Source organism: Hetaerina americana, unplaced genomic scaffold, assembly GCF_022747635.1.
Source record: "Hetaerina americana unplaced genomic scaffold, ioHetAmer1.1.p SCAF_3, whole genome shotgun sequence".
Taxonomy (NCBI): Eukaryota; Metazoa; Arthropoda; class Insecta; order Odonata; family Calopterygidae; genus Hetaerina; species Hetaerina americana.
Window position 1 is genome coordinate 32,109,366 of NW_027286874.1, and position 25,175 is coordinate 32,134,540.

Genomic DNA, 25,175 nt, shown 5'->3' on the forward strand with positions numbered 1-25,175 from the left:
TCTTCTTGAGGACTGCATTGTAAAGCATTTTAATGAGAGAAACAACTGAAGTGATGGGCTAAAAATTCCACAAATCATATTTTAAACTATGATAAATTGATTTCTCACACGCAAGTGATTAATAATGCAAACATTTTCCCTGAATTTTATTTCAAGGGACTAACAAGGAGTTCTGAAACAAATTATTGAAATATTTTTTGTTCTTTTAATAATAATTATAATTTATTTAATATCCTTTACACAAGTATTTAACCATTTTGCCATCAAGAGAAAAAAATCTTCAGTGGATACATTCCATATTACACTTCAGCTCATTCAATTTGTCTACCTAATTAATTCAATCATTTGCTCCTCACTACTATATCCTGAGTAATTCAATCACTCAAAAACACCATCTTAGACCGATAATATATAAAGACAAAAGTTTTCTTATCACTCTCCTTCAACCATGCCTTTTTCCAGTCGTTTCCCACTAGATATAGTCTCCTAGTTGTCACATACAGTCAGCATAGACAACCCCCTCTATACTTAATCCAAAAATGCTCCTCACTCTCACACCCAAAACAATCCCCATCCTTGACCCTATTCACCCTTTCTTCTCCTTCCCTTTTCAACCTCTCTCAACCCTCCTTAGAAGCACTGCCAGAGCCTGAACAATGAGAGTGGAACCCATCTCTCCCAACCCAAAGGTCAGTGGATTCTGAAGAACCTCCATGGAGGAAGAGGACTATTTTCATTCACTTTTAACCCTTCCCATTCCAATATACCTCTAACCCTGGCTACCTTCGATGGCAGGTATTTTCCTGGGTGGAGATATTCCAACACTTCTTCCTTCCTTCTGTCCCTCCTCCACTCATTAAAATTCCCACATTGGTTCCTTAATCACACCCACTTACTCCCACTGTCTCAATACCTCATACCTCAATAGGAATATAAAATATCACTGTCAAACTGAGTTGGTGCATTAAATAATGCAATGCATCAAAAAGTCTCAGGATTTGAAAATTTGCGAAAGTGCTATTTTTTCTATGGAACAATCCAGCCACAAATGACCTGATACCATCTAATAAAAACAAAATATTCATTGGGAAAACTGACCAAATTTTACAATTCAGTGTAATAAAAGGGTCCTTGAATAATCAGGTATTGATTAAATATCTAGACATGTGCATGGAAAACATCAATTGTTCCAACTTTTACAAGAGTTGAACTATTCAGGGAAGTGATATTTATCACAAGACATTTGCATTTTCTCCAATAAAATTTTTGAATCAACCATGAAATGAGGGAACACCTTAAAATTAGTAGTCTGGTATAGTAGTAATCAGGGAAAATTACTTATTACGTAATCACATTGAGATACATCAGCTGGCATCCTCTAGTTAATATCATATGACTTTTATGATCAAAGTTAAAAATGCAGTGGTAATAACAGCTCTTGTGGTTCTTGAGTATATGAAAGATTTTGGATTGTTATTCTTAAACTGAAAGAATTACCTGCTTTCTGTAACATAGATCGACTGCATGTTTTTCAGAATCGGGAAATAATTGTACAACCCTTCTTTTTGCAATTAATACACATATGCATTTTGCTTATCTGGTACATAATAAATGTCAATTATTTTCTCTTTTTTTGTGGTCACCCAAAACCTTATCCTTTATTTTGAAATCCTAAGCTCAAACTGCATTTCATTTCAAGATACGTTATTCAAGCATATGTACATGAACATGCACCATCATTTTGGCGAGACATTGACTGTAATAGCAACACTAAATAAAAGACTGGGAGAAATGATCAAAATTACAAGAGTGATGGAGATTATGGTGTAGATGAATGATATGCAGCTGTACTCTATCATGCATCTATTTAATAACTAGAAAATTAATATTACATCAGAAAAAATATCTTAAAAATAGTAATCTGCCTGATCATCACACTAGGGGTAAGCATAGTGTTCATTATGTAATGATATCAGTAAAGTAATAAGTTGGGCTCCAGAGTGATGGCCGTACAAAAAAACTCCCTGCTAACAGTAAGAGTACTGAAAATCATGAAATCTTTAAAATATAAATGTTCCTACAAAAATCTGTTCATTCTAATGAGAATTATCTCAGTGCTCAAATGATTATCACTCTTTCATTGAAATTCGTTTTTAATTTTCCATAATTACTTTTCTATTCTACTGATTGGCTATGTAAGCATTCATTTTGTATATACCCTTGATATGCAATCACTATACACATATACTGCAGTGTACTGTATTTGCACTGCTCTTTTATATATTGAATATCCAAAATGAAATACCTAAACACAGTACATAAACTTAACTTTATGACATGATAAATGCCAAACTAGGCTGTTATGGGTATCAAAATGCTAGAGATTTTGCATCTCTGATAAGAAAATTGAAAAAAACCTTAATTAAACTTAGACATTTGTAGCTTGGCATAATGTGAAAGACAAATTTTTATTTGGTGAGGGGAGTACAGGATGAGAAAAATGAAATGGAGCGTTCAAAGGGTATTTCATTGGAATTCAAAATTTACTTACTTCACTTTAGAAATTTAGTTCATCAATACAAATACCTCAGCTTATTCCTGATTAACCAACTTGGCTGGCTGGTATTTCTAGGTGTTCAAACTAAGCTACAGAATGTATAACAATTTTGCTTTTATGATACAGTTTAACAGTTTCAAAAATAAATTATTTAAAAAATACAATTTTTCAAAATGCAAACAGAAGAACAACTTTCAAAAATTGATAACATTGCTACCTAAGATGCTCACAGTAATTCAAGGGAAACATGGAGCCAAAAAATCCTCCATTTGAAGTCAACCAGAGAAGTTACCAGAGCACAAAATCACTGCAAAAGCCCATGGTCCTTAAAAAATGAACTTATCACACAAGAAAGTACTTATGAAGTGCACTCTGTGTATTAATGATAACAGACTTTAAATTGATGTTTTCTGTAGTGAATGTCACCTTTGCAAACAATTCATGGAAGACAATATTATCACCTCATAAAATGTTAAGTATTTGGATACCACAATGGAATCAGTTTAAGTGAATTAGTATTTTAAAGTTCATTAGAAGGCAAATGTATGAAAAAGTAAGAGAAGAATCACACCACTTTAGTTTGTACTTATTTCACATTGAAACACTTCACTTCGAATGAAGTTGCATCAGTGAAATAGACAATTATTGTGTCCTTGATTATTATTTCTCTGTAATAGGAAGTCCAGAGCATTGGCCAGGATCACAATCATTCAGCACTGTGAGATAAATATTTAATCCAGCAAAGCAGCCTTAGAGTATTAGCAACTGATCATTATCTTTGTTATTCAAGAAATAATAATATCAAGGGCTCCATATTCTAAAGATAACAAAAACAGACCACATTATGGAAAAATGCATTAAAATGGAAATTCTCATTTCAAGTAGTACGAATTTGCAACGTCATAATATATGAAGAAAGCCAGACTAAACTCATTATCAAGTAAACTTACTTACAGTATGATATCGACAGAATAAACTTAAAATCCAAATAACCCTATATCATGACACACACACTATGCAAAAGAAAGAAAATTACAGAGATTCCCAAATTAACAAATTCCTTGATTAGTTTTTATCATAAGACTATGATAGGGGTGATGAACCTCAGAACAGAAAGCATTCTGAGAAATACAGTAAAAGTTTGATAAATTAAACAGATACTTTTTCACAACAAACAATTTTCCATGCCTACTCCGAAACTGCTTCCTGTTTATTTCACTTTGTAAGTTGTATTATACTTCTATTGACTACCATATGATGACTTAATAACCTTCGGTATCATTATAATTAGTTTGAAATTAATGTTAGATTTCTCTAAATGCAACAAGGTTAGAATTAAACATACTATCATATTTTTTAATACAATATCATTGATAATGGGCTGCAATCTTTAGCTTTATCTGTTGAAGCTTCTCCCGCAGTTTCTTTGAAATTTAGCTTAAAAAATAAAAAAAGGAATATCCATAACCCTTTGATAGAATGACTTCAAATAATTAGAACTGTATGCTGTATGGTTTTTTAAATGAAAGTACTCATGATATTCAAAAAGGCTTGGATGATAATTGCTTAATAACTGTTACTTATGTTTCGGTATTCTTCTTGAATTTTTCAAAAATTTAAAGAATTTTATTTCAAATAATTTAATTAATCTACCTTATAGCTTATTAATAAATCATGTAAAACATATCATATCACACTGTTTGAATTATCCTCCTACTAGGGACCACGAGTACGCTTTGAATTTTGAACATGAATTTTTCAGATGAACAAACTAAAACCTTTATTTTTATAGGTACTTCTCTTTCAGTAAATATGAAAGAGAATAATTTGCAATATATTATCCTTCTTTGCTGGATAGTGTTTCAACATGTTTCACCAAAATGAACCTTCAAGTTCCAAGGGTAGACTACAGTACATGCACATACTTTGTTTCAACAGTCCTGTTTGGCCTAATTGATCTGTACTGTAAACTCATTGCAATAAATCAGAAAAAGTACTGTATTTCATTTTAAGTAACATTATTTTGGATTTCTAGTTTCTCAAATTCTCTCTTCTATTCCTCATTTCTTCCCCCTTCCCCATCTTCAAGCATGCTCACCAACTACATTTTATGTAAAAATACAGATAACATTAAAGTGACTGATATTACTCCTTGATTTGAAAATAACAAAGAAAAAAAAATAAAAAAGTAAGTGTTTATGTTTTTCACTCACATTGTTAATGCTGCTTCCTCCAATGCTGCTAGGACCACTGTGCCACAAACTTCTATCCATTGGCCATGCACCATGATATAGGGAACCCACTGAGTTTTGTTGTTTGGACCCCTGCATGTCCTCCTGATCGATCATTTTCCCACCTTCACTGCACTCACTTTCACAAACACTTTTGCCCCCACCATTACCTCCTGCAGCGTTGGAGGAATTGGATCCTTCTTGGGGCGTTTGTGTAGCACTGTTGGTCATTCGTGCCCTTCCCACAGAGCCCGGTCCCCCCTCGTCGCCGTCCTCCACACACCCGTCCCCGATGTCTTCCACTTGCAAGTCCCCTTCGTTCACCTCCGAGGGCGTCGACCACTGACGCCCGTGGCAGCGGTGGTGAGGGCTGCCTTGGTACTCCTTACCTCCCCCGCCTCCCTTCTTCTCCCCCTCCTCCTCCACCGCTTTTGACTCGTCCATCTCATCCTCCTTGGTGAGCCTGATGGGCCTGCTCCACCTTCCGCTTCCCTCTTTGCTCAGCTCCTTCTCATAGACCTCTTCCTCCTCCTCCTCGAATCCTTTCAGTCCTTTGTGCCTCAGACTGCCTCCTCTCCTAAGTTCCTCCTCATCTATGTGAAGGCGTTCATGGTAATTGTGAAGGTTCTGCCTCTGGAGCACCTGCGAAAAAGGGAAGGAGAGGATTTGATTACGGAACCATTGGGGGGTTTCTCCTGAATAATGGTCTTACTACCGATGAACGTTAACCTCTGTAGGTTGTGGTTAGAAGAGGCATGTGATATTTTGGTCAAGCCAAGCAATTAGATGTTATCTCCGGTAAACACATGCAAAGGAGAGGCATTATATTTTACGCCAACACAGCTGCATGAGAGCGTCATAATAAAAATGATTCAACAAATCGATTTCACAGAATCGGTAAAACTAACCGCGGCATGCAATACAGTGCTGGATTTTCCTCCCTCGTCACCGGGAAAACGTTAAAATGGCAGGAAATGCTGAGTATTATAAAAAATTATTGCCATCCCTTGAACACTATAAAAGTAATAATTACGGGAAAGTTCCTGCTATTCCATTCCTCCGAAAGACCAGCAAACCTATAAATTGCAAATAATAGGGTATGTTACTCGTGGACATATTATAATTCGCTTCTATATTGAACCAACCCCAAAAATTATAGAATAATTGCATACAAATTCAGGCAGAAGCATTTCAAAAGGAAGTAAATATTGTATTTACTGCTTCTCGTTCCTCGAAATTCACTTTTCCCGAAAGCAAATATCCGCTAATACTAATCACTAAGTTTGGACATCTCGTGAGCTCCCGGCGAGCGCGGAAAGCGAACTGATTTTTTCAAAGAGGATAAATTTAATGTGAGAACCAATTCAAAAGTTAGTGGCTAAAAGTAACACTCATGGGTTAACATCCATCGATATCATTTCAATGGATTTCCAAGAACCCCCACAATAACCGTATCAGCCAAAGCTTTAAGCTTTAAAGCTACATATATACATATTAGTAAAAAGAGTGCGTCGAGTTCTGCCACAAGGCTATGACATGACATTAATCACCAGCGCTCTGATAGACTCCGCAGCCCCCGCAATGCGGAGGCTACACTTCTCCCTCATTTAATTTCTTACCGCATGCTAGCAGGCCTCTTAACAGGATACCACCAACTTCACCATTATTGTACGTAATACGATTATCCTAACATAATTAAGTCGTACACTCATATCACTGACGATTCAAATATTATATTTGAGATATCGATACTTTACAGATACTACTTTTAGAATTATTTATGTATTTTAAACTTATTTTTTGCATGATTATTTGCGTGTTTATCCAAAATCCTAGCTAGTGTCCAATTATCACAAGCGATGCTAATTTTATTTGGAGTATACGCACAGCCTAGGGCTCAGTCGAGATCAAGAAGGAAGAGGAAACAAAAATTCAGCAGTGGCCAGTACTCTAATTCTCTGAAAGACTGACAATTTTTGTCTCTTCCAACAACAGGATACTTTTCCACTAAACTGCATAGGTATTATCTAAGGTATATCAAAGGAGACACTGGAATATCACCGATTAAATGGGAGTCACCTGGCCACAGGGCATCAAATCTGGGTCTTTGACATGAGATTCTAATCCATTTGTCGTTGTAACTTCACGACCATTACTTCGTGGGCAGTCCACTGCCACGATGAGCAAAAAAATTTCGAATTCAAAGATGAGCTACTTCCTAAAGATGAATCTTCCTTCTCAACCCCAAACCCATTTTCGAACCTTCAAAAGTACTCGAGGAATGAAACCGTGTACAGGAACAATACAATATTAATTTAACAAATACGAACCGGGATATCTCCTGAAATAACACGAAAGTATACACAACTACCAGCCAACGATAGATCTATTATTTTTCAATTAATCTTTCCAGGAAAATTATGAAAAATCAATATGCTTACTATAAGGACACTATTAAGTACACGTTTGATATTCCTGACGAACAGCACCTTGCGGAATAATCACAAGAAAAATGAAAATCGATCCGCACATATCGCGGTCGTTAATCTCATTCTGAGATAAACTTAATCACTTCCAATAAATAAGATTCCAAAGCTGAATAATGCAGAGTTCCAGGAAAGTTAAATCGCCTGAAAGGGAGTGAATGGAGCACGGTCCGAGCACACGAACTGGACTATCTTCTGTCTTTTCACGGTCTTCCAACTTCGGATCTAGGGGGTACTTGACCCTCGTCACGCACTGTGCTCAGTCAAGTGGTGGGATGTCGGTCATCGGGAGGTTTGAAACGCCCTCGCGGGTGCCACAAGGGGATCCGAAAGGCTCAGTCGCTCTATTCATAACAGTCCACGACACCTCTGAGACCTATTCTTCCGTTTCTCGTGGGTAGGGCGGGACGCGCGCCAAAGGACCACGCAGAGCGAAAGGACACGGGGAAAGTGAAGGAAAAGGCGAAGGAAAATGAAAGATGGGATGAGAGAGAAACTAGATATAACGGAGAAAGACGGATGGTAAATAAGTGGTGGCGAGAGACCAGTGGGGATAAGAGGAAAGAGGGAGACAAGATACCAAAGGAGATAAGAAAGGACGAAGAAGAGGATGAAAGTAAGAGCGGAGGACCCACAGCTCGGTTTTCATTTTGGGAATTTCCGGAATAACCTAGGCGGAAGAGATGCGAGCGCAGCATCCTGCTCAATGGAAAAGTAACACCATTACGCATCTACGAAGACTTCAAGGAGTGTGGATTTTGCCGAGTTAACTTTTCATCACTAAAGCTAGTTGAATTTAAGTTAAGATATAACCCTATAAGCTTAACGAATCAAAAACAGATGTTTGGGAAGGAGCGCTTACATCCACAAAACGAACGCTAGAGACTAATTCCTCAATTTCCAAACAAGCACTTAATAAAACCGTCATAACAAAAATAGTGTACACATAAAAATGCCAAGCCCTCTACTTCCATGGAAAGAATGATTTGTAGCAGGGTATATCTACAGGATTGATGAAAATTGACGTGTGGTTCAATCAACGGGAGGAAAAATGCAGTTGACAAAATGTCACTATCCTAATTAAATCCTTTGTACACTATTAGGGGGAGACAGGGAATTGTATGATTTCAAAAGAGATGCGAGAAAAACTTGCACTAGACAGTGTTTTGCTCATTCAAAAATCATTACTTCGGTGAGGTTGATCTTGATGAATGAGAGCTATAGGGCTAACCTTATACTAACGCAAGCCCTATTGCGTGTGAAACTAAGAGTACGGAAGCCTGTTCTTTCTTTGTGCCACCTGTAGTTACCCGCAAAGTACTGGTATTTCATTATATCCGCTTCGTATAATTAGCTTAGATCCGCTTAGCTTTTAGCAGTATTGAGAGCGTCCGGAGACATCATTCGGATTTAATCGGACAACCTACGGTCTGTTGTCTGACTTTCTACTAACTGCGAGACCGTGTAGTTATCATAAAAAGAGAAAACAAGCTTTAAAAGCTATAAGGGTATGAAATTTCGTTCATACTATAAAACATTTACTGTGAAAATCTACATAATAAAATTTACAGAAAAATAGAAAAAGTCCTAGGAAAATGCTAATTTATTACGCGTAGAAGTGCCTACCTGTATATACGGTTTTTAGTAGAAAATCTGAGCAAACATAATAGTTTTAACTAAAAATGAAGAAAAACATGAATGTATCTGCGAATTACATTGCAGCTCTGCATATCCTTGAAAAGGTAGAATACCACATTAACATTATAAGATATTCAAAATTTTCTTAAAAGACGCATTGAATTTCCAATAAGCACGGCTCTAGAGGGGCAAGAAGAATCAATAGCTAGCGCGATTGGGAGAGGCGATAAAAAAGCAACAAGTGAATTCCACACACAACCCGACGTTTTTCAGCTTTCTGAGAAAGGTCAAAAGTGGACCTAAAGGTTCCTAAAACTTTCATAACTGTGGTCCTGGGTTGTGAGGATTAGGAAGATAGAAAATATTCAATGCATGCACAAAATAACATTGTTTGCAAAACACCATTGGCACAAAGTCGATTACTTCAATGCGTAACCTTCAAATGAGCATTGTTTAAATAATGACGAACAATCAAAAAATAGATTGTGAATGTTAAATATTTCAGACAAATTATTAAAGAGCACAAATAAATTTGGTATTAATTTAACAATTACATCAATACGGAAAATAATAAAGACACCACGTGAAACGGAAATAACTCATCTCGCGTCTGCCTTTCCTCCAGAAAATCTTATTTCGTCCGTGAGATACATTTATGTTCCGATAAAAGATGGAACATTTCGGTCTTCATATCAGAATACAGCTTCATGCAGGAGTTTTTCATCTCCTCTTCCCCCATCTGGCTGTGAATCTAGTGAGAGATTTAGATAAGTCGCATTGGAAGCGAAACTACTTGCGATCACATCAAAATATTAATTCCATTAATTTTACTGAAAACGGAAACTGGAAGCCTTTTAATGTGACATATGGTATTCACATGAAGAGTGAGAAAGATTATTTCAAGTATATTCGACAGCTAAATAAGGTAAAGTTTCAATTGGAGTGACGTCCAAATACTATTTCACATAAGGGCCTATTTAATTGAATCGTTATTATTTTGAAACTGTTCCAAATTTCTATGAATTAATATTCACAGATAGAAATATAATTAATTCAATCGGTCATTCTATTCTAAGTTTTTCTTGTCTCACACGTTGTACGTGTCCGTTGTCCGTGTACGTGAACGTTTTCTTCCTAACACAAATGATGGAATTGCGGCAAAAGGAGTAAGACCAGAGAAGAATTGGAAGGAGAGAATTAGAAAGGCAATGGGCCCTCGTAATATGAGAGAAGACCAATAGAGCTAAAGAGTAGCAGGGCCTACGCATCGGACGTCGAAAGATGTTTTCAAACGTCATATAATTATATATATATATATAAACACAGCCGTGCTGTCGAAACGTCAAATAACAAATTGTGAGTGTCCTTTCTTTGTGTCTCTATATTCTAAAAATCTACATCTGTGTTTTATATATTTGTGCGTCGCCGAAGAGCGTTCCATTTCGAAGATATTTTATATATATATATATATATATATATATATATATATATATATATATATATGTTAAACAGACCAAAAAGAGTAAATCCACGGACAAAATGTGACTAATCGGTAAAATTGAGCACAGTTTAAGATTTCCTTCCCCCTGCAAAAAATAACGAATTAACGCGGATTTACAATTCCCGATAGAAAAATTACCGAAATGAAACTATAATGATCACATTTTTCTATCCGTTTAATGCATTGGCTAAGTCTCTGCTGCTGCGCAATCCCCAACTAAAACGCAAGGGGGAATTAAATCGGTGGATTAACTTAATATTTTTAGGCCATTGTAATGGAAATAAGTGTTTTCTCGCAATAAAACTTTTGACAATGAAACTATTCTTTAATTAATTCATGCCCTGAATTACGGCGCGAAACAATCTATTCACAGTGTTGTGGACATGAATTTAATTAGTAAAACGGTGAAGTAATAAACATTATATTACGCTAAGACAAGTTAATGCATTTGTTTGAACTGCATTCGTCGGAGAAATTAACGTAAAATACGTTAAAACACCACGATCCGCTGGCGGTAAACAATGGACTACAGAAATCGCGAGCAATAAAATAACAAGAGATTTTCGGTATGCAATGTAATGGAGTGGAAGAGACAAAAACTATTTTAACGCACAAACGGCACTAATGGCGGGGGTTCCCACGAAAACCACAAGGAGAATTATGGATGGCTTTTTTTTGCCTCCTCTCCATTCCGCGCACATTTTATTCCTGCCGCGGAGCGTGTAAACGCTAGGAGAAGAGAAATTGATATCCCACAAAGCGCCAACACGAAGGGAAGGTCTCTCGCCGCGGCCGATTGATCGCCAAAAGCCCGCGATACTCAACGAGTAATTGCACGATGCGAGGGATTTGGGTCGGGGCGGGGCAGGGCGAGGGGGTCGAAGGGAGGAGAGGTGAGCTAGAGGTTGGGGTTAGTGGTGGCGGCATAGGCAGTCTTCCTCTCCCTCACTCACCGACGATAGCTTAGGCCGTCGAAACACGGCCCAAAGGGTTTTAAAAGGACTTGTTCCGATCCCTTTCAATTACAAACGACAGCGGTGCAGTTTACGCCTGCGATGGCGACGACGGACGCTCACACACAAAAACAACACCCTGGGATCCACGAGAACGAAACGACGACGGACGGAGAACCTGGCAGGGAACGGGGAGAGGGAAAAGGGGGAGGGATGAATTGGGGGGAAGAGGAGAGAGGGATGGGGGAAGAGGAGAGAGGGATGGGAGAAGGTAAGGAGGGCGAAGGAGGGAATCAGAGCTCTGGAGTGCGGGCACATAATGCATGCAAATGGGGTCGGGCAGTGGAGGAACACCGCGGGGTGGAGGGAGCGAAGTCGAGGGAGGATGGAGAGGAGCAGCATTACGAGGAGAGAGCGGGCGGGACGAGGGTTAAGATGAGAATGGGGGAGATAGAGTGGGGTGATAGCCAGGACGAATACGAGCAGGAGGAAGGTGGGGAGTAGTGAGAGGGAGAAGGGGTCCGGATGGAATTCGAGGGAGAGACACCGAAAGGGGGAGGCATGACTCGCCCCCCCCCCCCACCATGCCGCCGTGACTGGCACTGCGTCAGCACGAGAGCAGGGGTGACGGGTGCTCGGAGGGGAGGGGCGAAGGTTGGAAACTGAAATTATCAAGCTAATTTATTATCACAAAAAAAGAGTAACATTCCGTTGCTAATTTTCTTTTTTAGAACCTATGGTATTCGGGAACAGAACAAATCTCTTTGGAGCGATTGCATGTGATTGTACCACACGGAGGGAAAAAAAGTGTCACGAAACCATCGCATCAAGATGAAATTAAAAATCTGCGGGAAAGAATTAAGTTTTATGACGCCCATTGTAACGCTCAAATATGCCGATTGTACATTTTAACCTCATTTTCACCAGCATTAATAAGATAAATTTTTAGCGAGAGGGGTGGTCAATGCATGCGTACGGATTTAAAATACTCGAAGACACTTTAAATTTTACTACAAATTTTGCAACAACCGAAGCAAAAAACATTATGGTATCAACAATGAAATCCTATAGAATTTTAAACTAAAATTTTATCATTTCGTAACCATATATCTGGCACACATTTCTCGTCATGGCCCTCATACATTAATCTCAGACTGGTGAAAATCGCTGATCATACGCAAACTACAGGTAAATTAATTTGAAGTCCAGTGCCCGTTCATCAATGTTTCCATCGGCCTGCGGCACTGTCACGACAGTCTAACTTTGTAACTTTCGATAAATGTCAAGTATGGAAAAGTCAAAATTCAGTGAAAGCCTTATACAAACTTTGGGGAAAGGGAAAATCCGGCGACATTGACAAAATCCAAAGTTATGACGCATTTGAAGAGAGGGCTTGGACTCAGGCGAAGGAAGATCTCAGCCACGGTCCATTTTTCAGTCAAGAGAGACTGCACGGGGGGGGGGTGCCCCCCTTGATGGAGAGTAGGATGAATTGCTTATGGAGACACAAAAAGCCTCTCCATCGCCGAGAACGTAAACACCGATAAGGTCAGAACTACGGGCCCATCTCAGGTTGTATACATACACGAGGATGGGGTCAAATAAACGAAAATACTCAAAACCGCCCAAGAGCCAACAATGGAAAGTCATCAGTAGGGCCTTAAAACTTTCGTTTCCAAGCGACAACAGAGCGTGAGCATAGACAAGGGGAAGGTAAAAAGGGACTGCTTGAGCGAACAGTACCGTTTCATTATTAACAAACACGGTCGGAGACTCGCACTTCTCCCCGCGTATTTCACGCCAAAAGAAAAACACGCCACTCCCTCCCTCTGTCCGCAAGCCCCACAGAAGCACTTGGCCGCATCAATAATTCCGCAAATCCACGCCACCCCAGTCGCTTTCTCAAACTCCTACACACACCAACCAACCCTCCACCCCCTTCCGACGCACACCCGCACGTCCTTGGGTCCATGGCATTCACACTCCCGACTTTCCACTCCCCGCTCACCAATGGCTCGCCCCACTCCTTCAAAAAAACGTCGTCCTCCCTTCAAAGACAAACACGCACGACCAAGAAGTACGACTGAAAATTTCTTCTCCTTACGAGAGGGATGGAAAGACTGAAGAAAGAGTTTTTGAGTGGACCGTGAAACGGAATGAGAGCCAGAGGGGTGGACCTAGGGAATGCCAGAGAGAGATAGGGGAGAAAAGAAGAGAAAGGGCGAAAACGCACGGAGCCGAGAGAAGTTGGAGACCGTGGACAAGTGGGTTGCATCGTGGGCCAGGCGCCTCTCGACGTTCATTTTTTTTCCTTGCAGCGGTAATTCCATCTCCATTCCGCACTGTCCGGCACATGCAAGCCCTTCCTTCGCTCCAATCCCCATATTTTTTCTACACATGCTCTCTCTCCAAAAGAAAGCATCTCATCACGTTGGCTGGGTTATTGACCCGCCGCGGGACAAGCCAGAGGGCGAGAGAGAGAGAGAGACAGCGAACGAAGCAGAGAGAAGGTCCGGCAATGGGGGCGAGGAGAGAGTTGGGGAGGGATGAGCGGGGGAGGATGAGCGGGGGAGGATGAGCGGGGGAGGATGAGCCGGGGGAGGGGAAGAGAGCGATAGAGGGGGAAGGGGTTAGTTCCTCCCCTGTTGGGACGATGGGAGGGTGGTTGGAAGGAAATTGGCAGATAAAGGATGCATGACGAGGACAACGCGGAGGACAAGGGGAAGCGGTGAGAGAGAGAGAGTGAGAGAATGGGTGCAACGGCTGGGGGGGAAGAACGAGCGAGGAATGGGAGAGGGAGTTGCACAGGGAGAGAGGAGGAAAGTGGTTTGTCGCAGTGGAAGCAGGAGAAGAAGAAGAGGACGGCCGTGGGATTCAATAAAAGACGAATGAAATGAGGAGCGAGTGGAAACGGTTGCGCATGCACGCGAGGGTGGGAGGGATGGTGTGAGAGTGGGAGTGGAAAGGAAGGTAGGAGAGAAAGAGAGAGAGAGAAAGAGAGAGAGAGAAAGAGAGAGAGAGAAAGAGAGAGAGAGAAAGAGAGAGAGAGAAAGAGAGAGAGAGAAAGAGAGAGAGAGATACGGAGGAGGGCTTATGAGGTAGTTTTTTAAGTGTCGCCATCTCGAGGGCCACACGAAGCAGAAAATTACGACTGCTGAAGGTAAGATAAAACAAAACGGCTCCCTCGGCGTTCGAGGAAATAGTAGTTAACAACTAAGACGGTTATTACTTGCTAAACCGCATTATACGCTCTGAAAGTTGTGAATGATTTCTTTTCCTTACATGGTTCTATTAGCAGTTTCGGCAATACTTAGGCCGAAGTCCTTCCGCTACGTATAGCCCGGCAGAATGGAAGATGGAATAAAGCAAGTTTTTTACCTACCGAAGAAATAAAAAGCGGAAGGGATCACGGGAAATGTGATTCATCTAGCGTCTAAATTTATGGTAGGAGCTTGGACCCGTTAGAATTCGCCTCAAATGCCATGCCATAATCCGCTCAAACACACTAACGTGATGTGCCACGATGACACAACGAGGACAGATACGCACTCCAACATAGAGTGGATTAATCAAAAGTATCTACCTCGAATCATGAAGGTTTCAACAAGACACACCGTTTTGCTGAAGGTGGTTAAAATTGCGGGTTCTCCGGAAGTCACGTCAACACTCGTTATAATGTTTGGAACAGGATGTGATTATTTGTGAGAGCATTATTTAACGCTAAATCTATGCACGCTTTCATGGGACTATAGTGAGAAGAGTAGAAACGCCTCATCTGCAAAAAAAGGACTTGGATGCACGAGCGAAAATGGCAAAGAGTTCCGAATACCTTGGAGGGATTAGAAGATAAGAACTCACATAGGCATCCCGTGAAAATAAAAATATACACAGAAATACGAGTCGTAATGATGCTGCTGATAAAAGCGTGGACGGACACCGACGCACATCGAGCTAAATTAATAGCAACCATCGGCATGGGAGAAAATAAACCTATAAAAAATATGCATCTATGAATTACACGCACAAAAAATGGCCGAGCGAGAATGAGAGCAAAATGGGAGATAAATATGGGTATTAATAAAGAAAATAGGAAGCGGAAGAAATGTGGTGAGTGGGTAAAGAGAGGGATCCCAGAGGCTAGAGAGGGCATGGAAGAGAGAGGCGCTAACTGGAGAATATGAGAGTGGCCCCGTTTAAAAAGAAGCGAACGGCAAGGTAGGGAGGGGGGAGAGGGAGGGGCATAGGCAAAAACACGCGCACTCAAAAGGCATGTGACGGGAGGGAAGATGACGTGCGGGGGAGGGGGATCGAGGGTAGGGACTACCTGCCATTCCAACCCCGACCTGCATCCCCTAACCCCATCCCCTTTAACATATTCGCGACCCCTTTCCCCTCGCATATCCCTTCCACTGAACTCGTCCTACCCAGGAACTACTCCGCACGCACAACCGTGCCGCCCCAACCCCTCCAACCCCACACCGCGCGCACATACGAAGCGGCCACCCCAACTCTGGGGACAATATCCCCCAGGGCAATACACGGGTCCACACTATACGCAGTCAGCGAAACGAGCGGGCTGGGGATGGGCTGCGTGGAGGCCAGCCCTGGATTGTTTATGCCCCTTACCACCACCAGAACCGCGAAACCGACGAACGGCCGGGCGGAGTCATACCACCGTTATTACATGTTGCCACCACCGCTTCCCAAACCCACCTACCCCTGTTTCCCCCCACCTCCACATCAACCCATACCACCGATCTCCTCCTCTCCCTCTCCCCCCACCCCCTGGAAACCTTGTCTCCCCTCCCCTTGTATCCCCGATTCCTCCTCCGCCCACACTGCCACGCTCTCTCTCCAGCCGGGCGGACGCTGGAGGCATTCCTTCGGGGGGAACTCTCATCTCTCACGCACCTCTGTCCCTTCCCCACCAGCCGCCATCGGCGCTGGCCCTCCCACACACTCCCTCCTAACCAGCCACCCACGAAACTCATCGTCATCCCTCCCCCGTCACCTGCCCCCCTCCCCACTCCCTTCCCCCCGCCCCGCCTCTCATTCCGTCCATCAGCCAAGCACCCTCTCTTTTCCTCCGAAACATTACTTCTAAAGCCCCGAAACCCCGAGTAGTGACTACGCCCTGCCATGCGCCGTTAAACCAACTCAGCTTTCGGCCAAGGGTTGCCGTCCACTGGCCCCTGATTAAAATTACAGATTTTGACTCGAAAACGGTGGACTACTATTTTGAATAATACATGCAATTGTTCAAACCGAAGACTTACAAGGAGAACGCTAATACGTACTCGAAACCCTGAAAACCAGGATTAATTTAGCCGAGTTTGTAATAGGTATTACTTCCCGAGTTTATTAGGACTAACTATGCCAGTAATGATAGAGTTTGTGTTGAATTTCTGAAGGACGCGCGCGTCCGAGAAGTGCTTTTTCTCAGCTAATACCCCTTCCTTTTGGCGTCCGAACCGTAGGGGCACTAGAAACACCAACCTTGTGATCTCATTTCCGTTACGACTCGAGTAGCAATTTCATTCCAGTCTTTTAACTAGTTAAGCCTCAGAAAAACATTGCATCTCTATCTCTCTCTTCCCTATCAAAACTTGCAGCTAACCCTCATTCCTGATACAGCCTCACGACCACTAACCCGTTGCTCTGCCTCAAAACATTCCGCTCCACTTCAAAAACAACTCTCCCCTCTCACTCAGAATAATGCTAATACTCTTTTATCCCCTCATCCCTTGTACATATCCACCCCTCTCTCGCTCCCAGCCACTCGTCTGTTCCCCCGTGTCACCACAAAGCATCCCTTTCCTACTTTTGCTCGTCTCATCTACTACGGAAGTGCCATCCCCCTCTACTGCACCCAACCCCTCTCATCCCCACTCAACTCCATCCAAACCCTACCTACCTCTCTCCCTCTCCTCCTCTTCCCTTTCCCGGCGGCAATGTTCTGCATTCCCATTTCCTCACTTCTCGCTACAATTTCATTACACGCTAAAAAACCCATCTGCCTTTTTTATTTCATTTTTCTCCAGGGATCATTAAGTCTGCTTCGTCCGTCAACCTCACTCGCGGGAAAATAAATTTTTCCGCAAAAATGTACCTCATAAACCATTTTTTTAAACGAGCAGGACGACGACTGGCAGGATATTTAGGATATTTCCAAGGAGACAGGCCCATCGCTATAGTGAAGATGGTCACGACAAGTTTTCGTATTTTAAATTGCTCTGTCCTAGTGGAAACTTTCCAACATACTCAAATTCATTACCACTATTTATTAGGCCAGAATTAAAACTGAGGGGAAGGGGCTACAAAATAAAACTTTTGATACACTCGGCAGTACACTAAACATTTTAATTCAAACGAAATATTTTCACAAATACACCGATTTTTACCCAAAAACTTTGGAGACAGACCTTTCCCCAAATAAGTACTTACAATACACGTCGGCGTCATAAATAAATAATGAATATGGACCACGTATTTGGCAAAAATGAAAAACCAGAAAATTTCACCTCATATTAGTCAGTTCAATTACTTGATGAGATTAAACTTGTAATGACATTGAAAAAGTATATCATCAGCGGACATCATTGCTTTGCAAATACTGAAAACGTTTGATGGCCAAATTTTTGGGGAAATTTCAAGGTTGACGGAAAACTTGGAGTTTTGCTTGGTATGAACATCTTATTGGACCTCAATCTCCCAACAAAGAAATTGAAGGGAATATTCAATCACTCGTATTTACAGCAAGAAAAATAAATAAAAATTCCATGTTTTACGAGCAGGAGAATTATTTATGACAAGAAGTAAAAATTAAAAGAGATGTACAAAACAAGAAGAGAAAACCTTCATAAGGATTACCTTTCTCGTGCAAAAGCATCTAAAAGCGAAAAATAACAGAAAATATCAATGGCATACACTTACCGCACAGTTTTGATGGGTATTATTAACTAATGAATATGGGGACTTAAATATACCATTAGCAATCATTTCAACCTTCTGAAAGTGGAACGCTATGTAAAGAGAAAAAAAAAGATCAATGAGGCTATTAGACACCGTGAGAAAGCATTATAAGTATATTTTTCCCCATTTTTCGCTTCGGTTTGGCTTCAAGTAGTTTGTCTAACCCATTAAAACAATAAGAAGAATATAGAAAGTGCTACTTCAACATTTTCTACTTCTTTAAGTACTAATGTCAACTACTAGTATTCTCTTACGGCTAACTTGTTCTGCCGGGTCATTCGTATACATTTCATTTCAATCAAGTGTTTGGTTTTAAACCGTATTTTCCTCCTCTATACAAATACTATGCCCATAACCGACCAAAAAGTCCCCGAGAGTGATACCAATTAGTCCCATTCCCTCTCAGTATCCTAAAATTGAGGTACACAACCGTGGATTCTAGAGAAACCGCTTTCCCCTCTTCCGTCCGCTGCCCTCTTCAAAGGGCGGTCCCGTCATAAGTATACCCGTCCGCCCGCCCTTTCCCATTCACCCTTCGGCCGAAACGCCTTGCTCTCCCCGTTCGGCGTATCTAGATCGCCCACTCTCCATCTTCCCAATGCCCTTCTCGTGGAAACCTTATGCGTATACATACATGCATGTATCTCTCACCGTCAGTCCTTCAATCCGATATCCAGAGCCTCCACCCTTTTCCTTTCCGCACATCGCCCTTCCCCATTCCCGCCCGAAGGGGCTGGTTCCCTTCTGATCCCATACTCCACACACCCCTTTCCCATCCGCCTCCGGCCTTCCCGACTCCATCTATTTATCCCACTCGATTTCCTCGCGACCGCATATCCCCCTCCACCTATGTGCGCGCCTAGGGGGACACCATGTGTAAATACATATGTACACTGCGAGCATAGGCACACGACTTCCCCGTCAACTTTTTGGCATCATCTCCTCTTCACGTCTGAGGAGGCCAGGGTCCAACGCAAGGACTGTAACGCTTCGGCCCAGCGGAAATGTTTTGTGCCCACATTATCTCTAATAAGAAGCTGGATTGAGTAGACTAGCTCTCTTATGATTGCGCATTTTCCGCTATTTAAAGTACCTACAATGATAACCCAATTTTTTTAAAATTAATAAACAATATTTCATAAACGAACGCAGCCAGGCATCCCAAACTCCGACGCATACAACATATTGTCACAAAGGACATTCATTGCCAATACGATCCGCTAATTTTCTCGTAAATATAATTATATCTTGAATTTAACATTTAAAAAAGGGCTCGCGACGAGACGGTCAAATGAAATAATTAAAGAAAAATTAATTTTAAAGAATTACGAACGAAAATTGGGACAAACTCGACAAAATTAATTTTTGTCGAGTGATAAATCCATCGCACTAGCAATTACCACAATACAGCGTGTATCCGAGAGGCAAGCTTTTAATTTCTGTCACAGCTACTACACAAAGAAAGCATTATTAAAGCGAACCCATGCCGTAAGGCACATTTTACAACACACCGTTACATTGTACACAGATAAAAGCCATTACTGATAGGGCTCGTAGCAACGGTATATAATCGGGTGTTACTATTTTTTATGAAATAATATTAGATTTTTAAGAGCATATTAATTTTGGATATTACTCTGGTACTTTAATTTTCAAAAAGAAAAAAATCAAGCAACGCTTACACACAAAAATATCACCTCATGTGAAAAATTAATTAAAGACTATTTTTTTAGCTCAAAATCCAATATATAAACCATAAATACAGTAATCAACCCGAAGGCCGGTTTGGTAGGTGATGGTAGAGTTCACCAAATATTAAGCCCAACGGCGAGTGAAATTCACGCATCAGGGCAAGATGGGCAGTTCTTTTCCCTAAGCCGCCTATACGTGCAGTTCCTCAGGGAGATCTGGTACCCGAAATATCAAACAGCTCGGGTGAAGCTGAGGGTGCCAAGAGAGGCGTGCTTGGGAATCGAACCCGGGCCCTCCGGTTAGAAGGAAAATGCTGTACCCTTGGACTAACGCGTCCCATATTCTATTATCAATAGAATACTACCTTGAACAAAAAGTTCCCGGAATAACCACCGTGTGGCGCTCCCATCGTTCCGATTTGAGTTTGTTTTTTTGTTAAATTGGTACATCTGTTGTTGATATTCCCTTTAAATCTTAGTGTCATAACTTGACATTTGCAAAAGTTACGTAGCCAAGAGTACATCTATCTCTGTGTGTGTTGGCGATTTTTTACAATTGCAGAAATGGATTTAAATTTGCAACAACGAACTTGTATTAAATTTTGCGTAAAAAACGGATTTAGTGGCGCACGGACGTTGGAAATGTTGGAAAAGTGTTTCGGCAACGATTCTCTAAAAAAAACGGTCGTTTACCAGTGGCACGAGCGGTTCAGAAGTGGTCGTGAGTCAATCGAAGATGATGAACGCAGTGGCAGACCATCGACATCGAAAGTCGGTGAAAAAATTGATAAAGTAAAAGAAATGTTGGTCAATAACCGCAAATTAACCATCAGAGAAATAGCGGAGGACTTGAACATTGCCTATGGATCCGCCCAAGACATTGTGGTTAATGATTTGGGTTTCCGTCGTGTAGCAGCAAAGTTGGTGCCAAAAGACCTCAATTTCATGCAAAAAAGAGACCGTGTTGACGCCGCAAAAGACATGATTTGCGAGGCTGAATCCGATCCCACATTCATCAAAAGGATCATTACTGGAGACGAGACGTGGGTTTATGAGTACGACACGCAATCCAGACATCAGGCAAGTGAATGGCGTTCACCAAATGAGCCGAGACCAAAAAAACCACGTCGTTTTCAGTCAAAAAAGAAGGCAATGCTGACGGTTTTCATGGATTACAACGGTGTAGTGCATCATGAATTTTTGCCAGAAGGCCAGACAGTGAACAAAGAGTATTATTTGGGCGTTATGAGACGTTTGCGTGAAGAAATTCGCCGAAAGAGACCAGAAATGTAGGCAGAAAACTCGTGGATTTTGCACCATGATAACGCACCGTCGCACAGTGCTATCATTATTCGTAATTTTTTGACGAAAAATGCAACAAATACCATCCAACAGCCACCGAATTCACCTGATTGGCTCCCTGTGACTTCTTTCTGTTCAATCGAGTTAAAAAACCATTACGGGGAACGCTTTTTAGCAGCCGAGAGGAAGTAATGGAAAAATCGCAGGAAGCACTGATGGACATACCGAAAACCGAATATAAAAAATGTTTCGAGGATTGGATCAAGCGCTGGCATAAGTGTGTTGCAGTCGATGGGGATTACTTTGAAGGGGACAATATAGATTTAGATGAATAAACTTGTATTTTTAATTTTCTGAATAAATTCCGGGAAATTTTTGATCAAGGTAGTATGGGACGCGGGTGGTAAACAATACTGGTGCCTTAAATAATATGCATTAAATTATACAGAGACTTTTTAAATTGATTCGTGAAGTACTTTGATCGGTGGCTTTGGCGGTTAAAGAACAAGTTATGGAAATCCGTATTTATTAATATCACACCTATTAAATATGCTTGAAGCTTAATTAATTGCCATGAATCAGAAATGATGGCCTTTTGCAAAATGCAACTAACATACCTATATAGCATTGGAATTCTGAACGGAGCATAATAACAGACAGCCCTCATTTCACGGATGATACGAAATACGAGAACTCTCGTACACTTCAGTCCCTTTTTCCAATGCGCAATGGTCTTACCAATCAATCCGGAGGGAATCTAACCAAATTTGATGATCCAGGTTACAGCTGCCTACACAAGCGTGTCGCAGGAAAATGCAAAGCAGCTAACAATTCATTTATATTTTATTTGACCGCTTCCACTTCATCAAGTTGTCAGCGCCTTTGCCGGACGTGTTAAACGCACCAAAAACATCATTACCAATGTAAACTTCAGGGGGAAAAATACAGCGTATATTACGTCACGTTTTGACAACATATTTTAGCAATAAATAACTTAAGCTTGCTACGAACCATTTTAAATGATGAAAGAAGCCCCTGAGTATGCGAAATATTGCACCCTGGACTATCAGTACAGGTAAGAGCGTTTCATTTGGAGCATATTCCTTCAATACTATAACAATAGGCTTCTAATGAAAATTAAACTAATACGAGCCTAGTAACACGACATAAGATACAAGCCTTACTACCACTGGAACTCAAAACTGATACCAAAACAGAATGATAAAGGGCTAAAATGCAGCTTTTAAGAGAAGCGCTATCTTGAGAGGTTACAACGCAGTTAAAAAACAGACGTACGCTAAGGCAAACCATTTTCAATGCACGATTAAGCCCATATTCTGCCCTCGTACATCACCAAGGTCGAGTTACCGTTCTTTCCCCAAATGTGCTCATGTCAACCTTTAAGCTTATGCTTCCATTTAAAAAAAAAAACCTTAATCGCCAATCATTAGCGCGGAAAGATCAAAGAAAAAGCCCTAGGCCAACGGAAAAAAACAAATCAAGCTGCTCTCAACTCCCTCATTGCATTTCAACATACATACAATCTAATTTTACTCCAAATGAAAAAGAAAATTACGCTGGAGACCTCACCGACTAAGCTTGTCTCTTGAAATAATACCCTAATATTTTTTGTTCCCATTTTATAACTTAACTTCAAAATGAAAGAGAATTTTTCCAGCATAAAATGAAATTGGAATTGAGTAATTGGGCCATTTCACCGTCGGGGATGCCCAGATTTCGTGTATTTTTAAAAGCATGTCTGGGTATCATTCTTTCCTTTATGCTATGGAAGGTAACAAAATTTTCCAGGTAGGCATAATGCGGAATGGATATCCATTTCTCGTACGCATCAATCCACCGGCTCAAAGATTATTTAAATTATGTAATACTTGACATGAAATTGTTTTAGACTTCATTCCCGAAAAAGCCTATGACCGAGTTATGTCGCCAAAACGATCTCATTACAACTCCTTATCCTTCCATCACACACTCCCTCTCCTCTCGACAGTCTCTCCCCCATGCATATCCCTACCACTCACGCAATTTCCCCTCCCCTCCACCGTCCCCCATCTCTCCCACTTCCCAACCCTCTTCCTCCTTTGCCACTCTGTAGCTCTACTCCACCCCCCCCCCCCACATCCCAATCATCCCCATCCAAGAGTCCTCCCACCCTTCCAAGCTTGACGTACGGAGGGAATACTTGGCCTGGTCCTTCCCCCAGCCCAGCTCCTCTACCCATCCATCTTTTTCAGGGCCGGCCGTTGTTACCCGGGAGGAAGCGGAGGAATAAGGGGCGTGGTGTCAAGAGGAATCGCGGCCGTCTCGCCAACGCGTACTTCGCACCCCACCCGCTTTCTCGCCACCCCCATTCCATCAGTATCCCCCGCCCGACACCAAACCCCCCCTCTCCCAACGCACCCACGCACCGTCCAACAAAACAAGGCAAACGCCACACAAGAGGAACCGAGGTACGGAATGAGTCGGGACAGGAAAGGAACGAAATGAAGAACAACGGCCAGAATAAATAAAGTGGAGCCGTGTAGCACTGCGAAAAAAAAGAAACAAAAGGCGCAGGTGTGGGAGGAGGGAAGTGACCAACCCCTCAGAGTGCGCGTCCTTCCATTTGCGCCGTCCGCACTTCTTCTCGACACGTGAGAGAGAGAGAGAGAAATAGGAGGGTCCTCCTTCCTCCCTTTCGTCCAACAGCCTCCTTATACCCCCCTTTCGCATTCCTCGCTTTCCACTCGCCAACCTACCCTTTGCCTCCAAAAGAAGCCAACTCGCCTCTGAATTCTAAAGTTCACCAGCGCGGATACCACAAAGGATCCTCCCCATTCGTTTTGTTAAACTATCCCCGTGCCAACAATGAACGATAAAAATAAAGAAGAGAGTTGGGGTGAAGCGTGTTGGTGGGAGGAGGTACATTGGGGGACTGGACGAAAGGTTTTCCATCTTCACTCCTCAAAAACCCTCGGCCGCCAAACCCGCTCCAAAAAAGAAAATCCCCCCCACGCCCTACAAACGAACACCTATTCCTTCACATCCGTATCCACACCACTTCCCGCCGACCGAGACCCTTAACGGCAGGCCACCAACAGTTTTCGAAATTTTCCGGACACGCACTCACTTCCTCCCCATTCTCCCCACGGCAAACCTCCACTTTGCTTCACACACACTGCCTATTCCCCGCACACACACCCTTCCACTTCTATCTCGGAAAATTTCACTTGTTTCACTTTCACGCACACATGCACACGCCACCTCCACTGCCATCCCAATACGGCTCTTAACTCCCCCAACCCATATGTAACAGAATCGCACGGGGTTTTCTCGCTCACTATCTTGTTCTCTACGAGACCGGCCGAAATGACATGGGAATTTAATTTGAGAATGATACAATGTTATCCAAAGATGATGATGACGATAAAATCCATCTAACCATTGGAAAACAAAGGTTGTTATCCAGAAGATAACCGCTACAACATTATCGATTAAGACTTCTTCAGCCAATCAAAGAGAAGTCTCTACTCTGACACTCACCCAACCTCCTAATCGCATTTTAAGTTGTAACTAGATGAAAGTCTGACGGAAAGTTACATTTTTTGAAGAGCAGAGACAGGGAGACCAAGTAGTAATAATTTACGTTGATTTATTCCACGGTGTAAGCGAGGATGCATGTATACCTAATATTTCTATTTAGCTTACTTCTACTTACCATGGAGTCGAATTTACCGTTTACTTCAGGAAATATTATGAAGATATTCAAACGCCTTTTCAGCCTAAAGATTGTCAGGCTTTGTTTCTAATAAATACCGCCAATTAATCTTTCCACACAACCTCGATC

The 25,175-nt window shown here is 41.7% G+C and overlaps 1 protein-coding gene across 3 annotated transcripts in view; it reads right to left on the reverse strand.

Annotated features, from left to right (window-relative positions):
* Positions 1-25,175, reverse strand: part of LOC139690930 (adenomatous polyposis coli protein-like) — a 342,509-nt gene that overhangs the window by 48,925 nt on the left and 268,409 nt on the right. For all 3 annotated transcript variants that reach the window (XM_071588565.1, XM_071588564.1, XM_071588566.1), the window contains one exon: positions 4,771-5,430. In XM_071588565.1, coding sequence (XP_071444666.1) covers positions 4,771-5,430 — 660 coding nt within the window. The remainder of the gene's footprint in view (positions 1-4,770; positions 5,431-25,175) is intronic.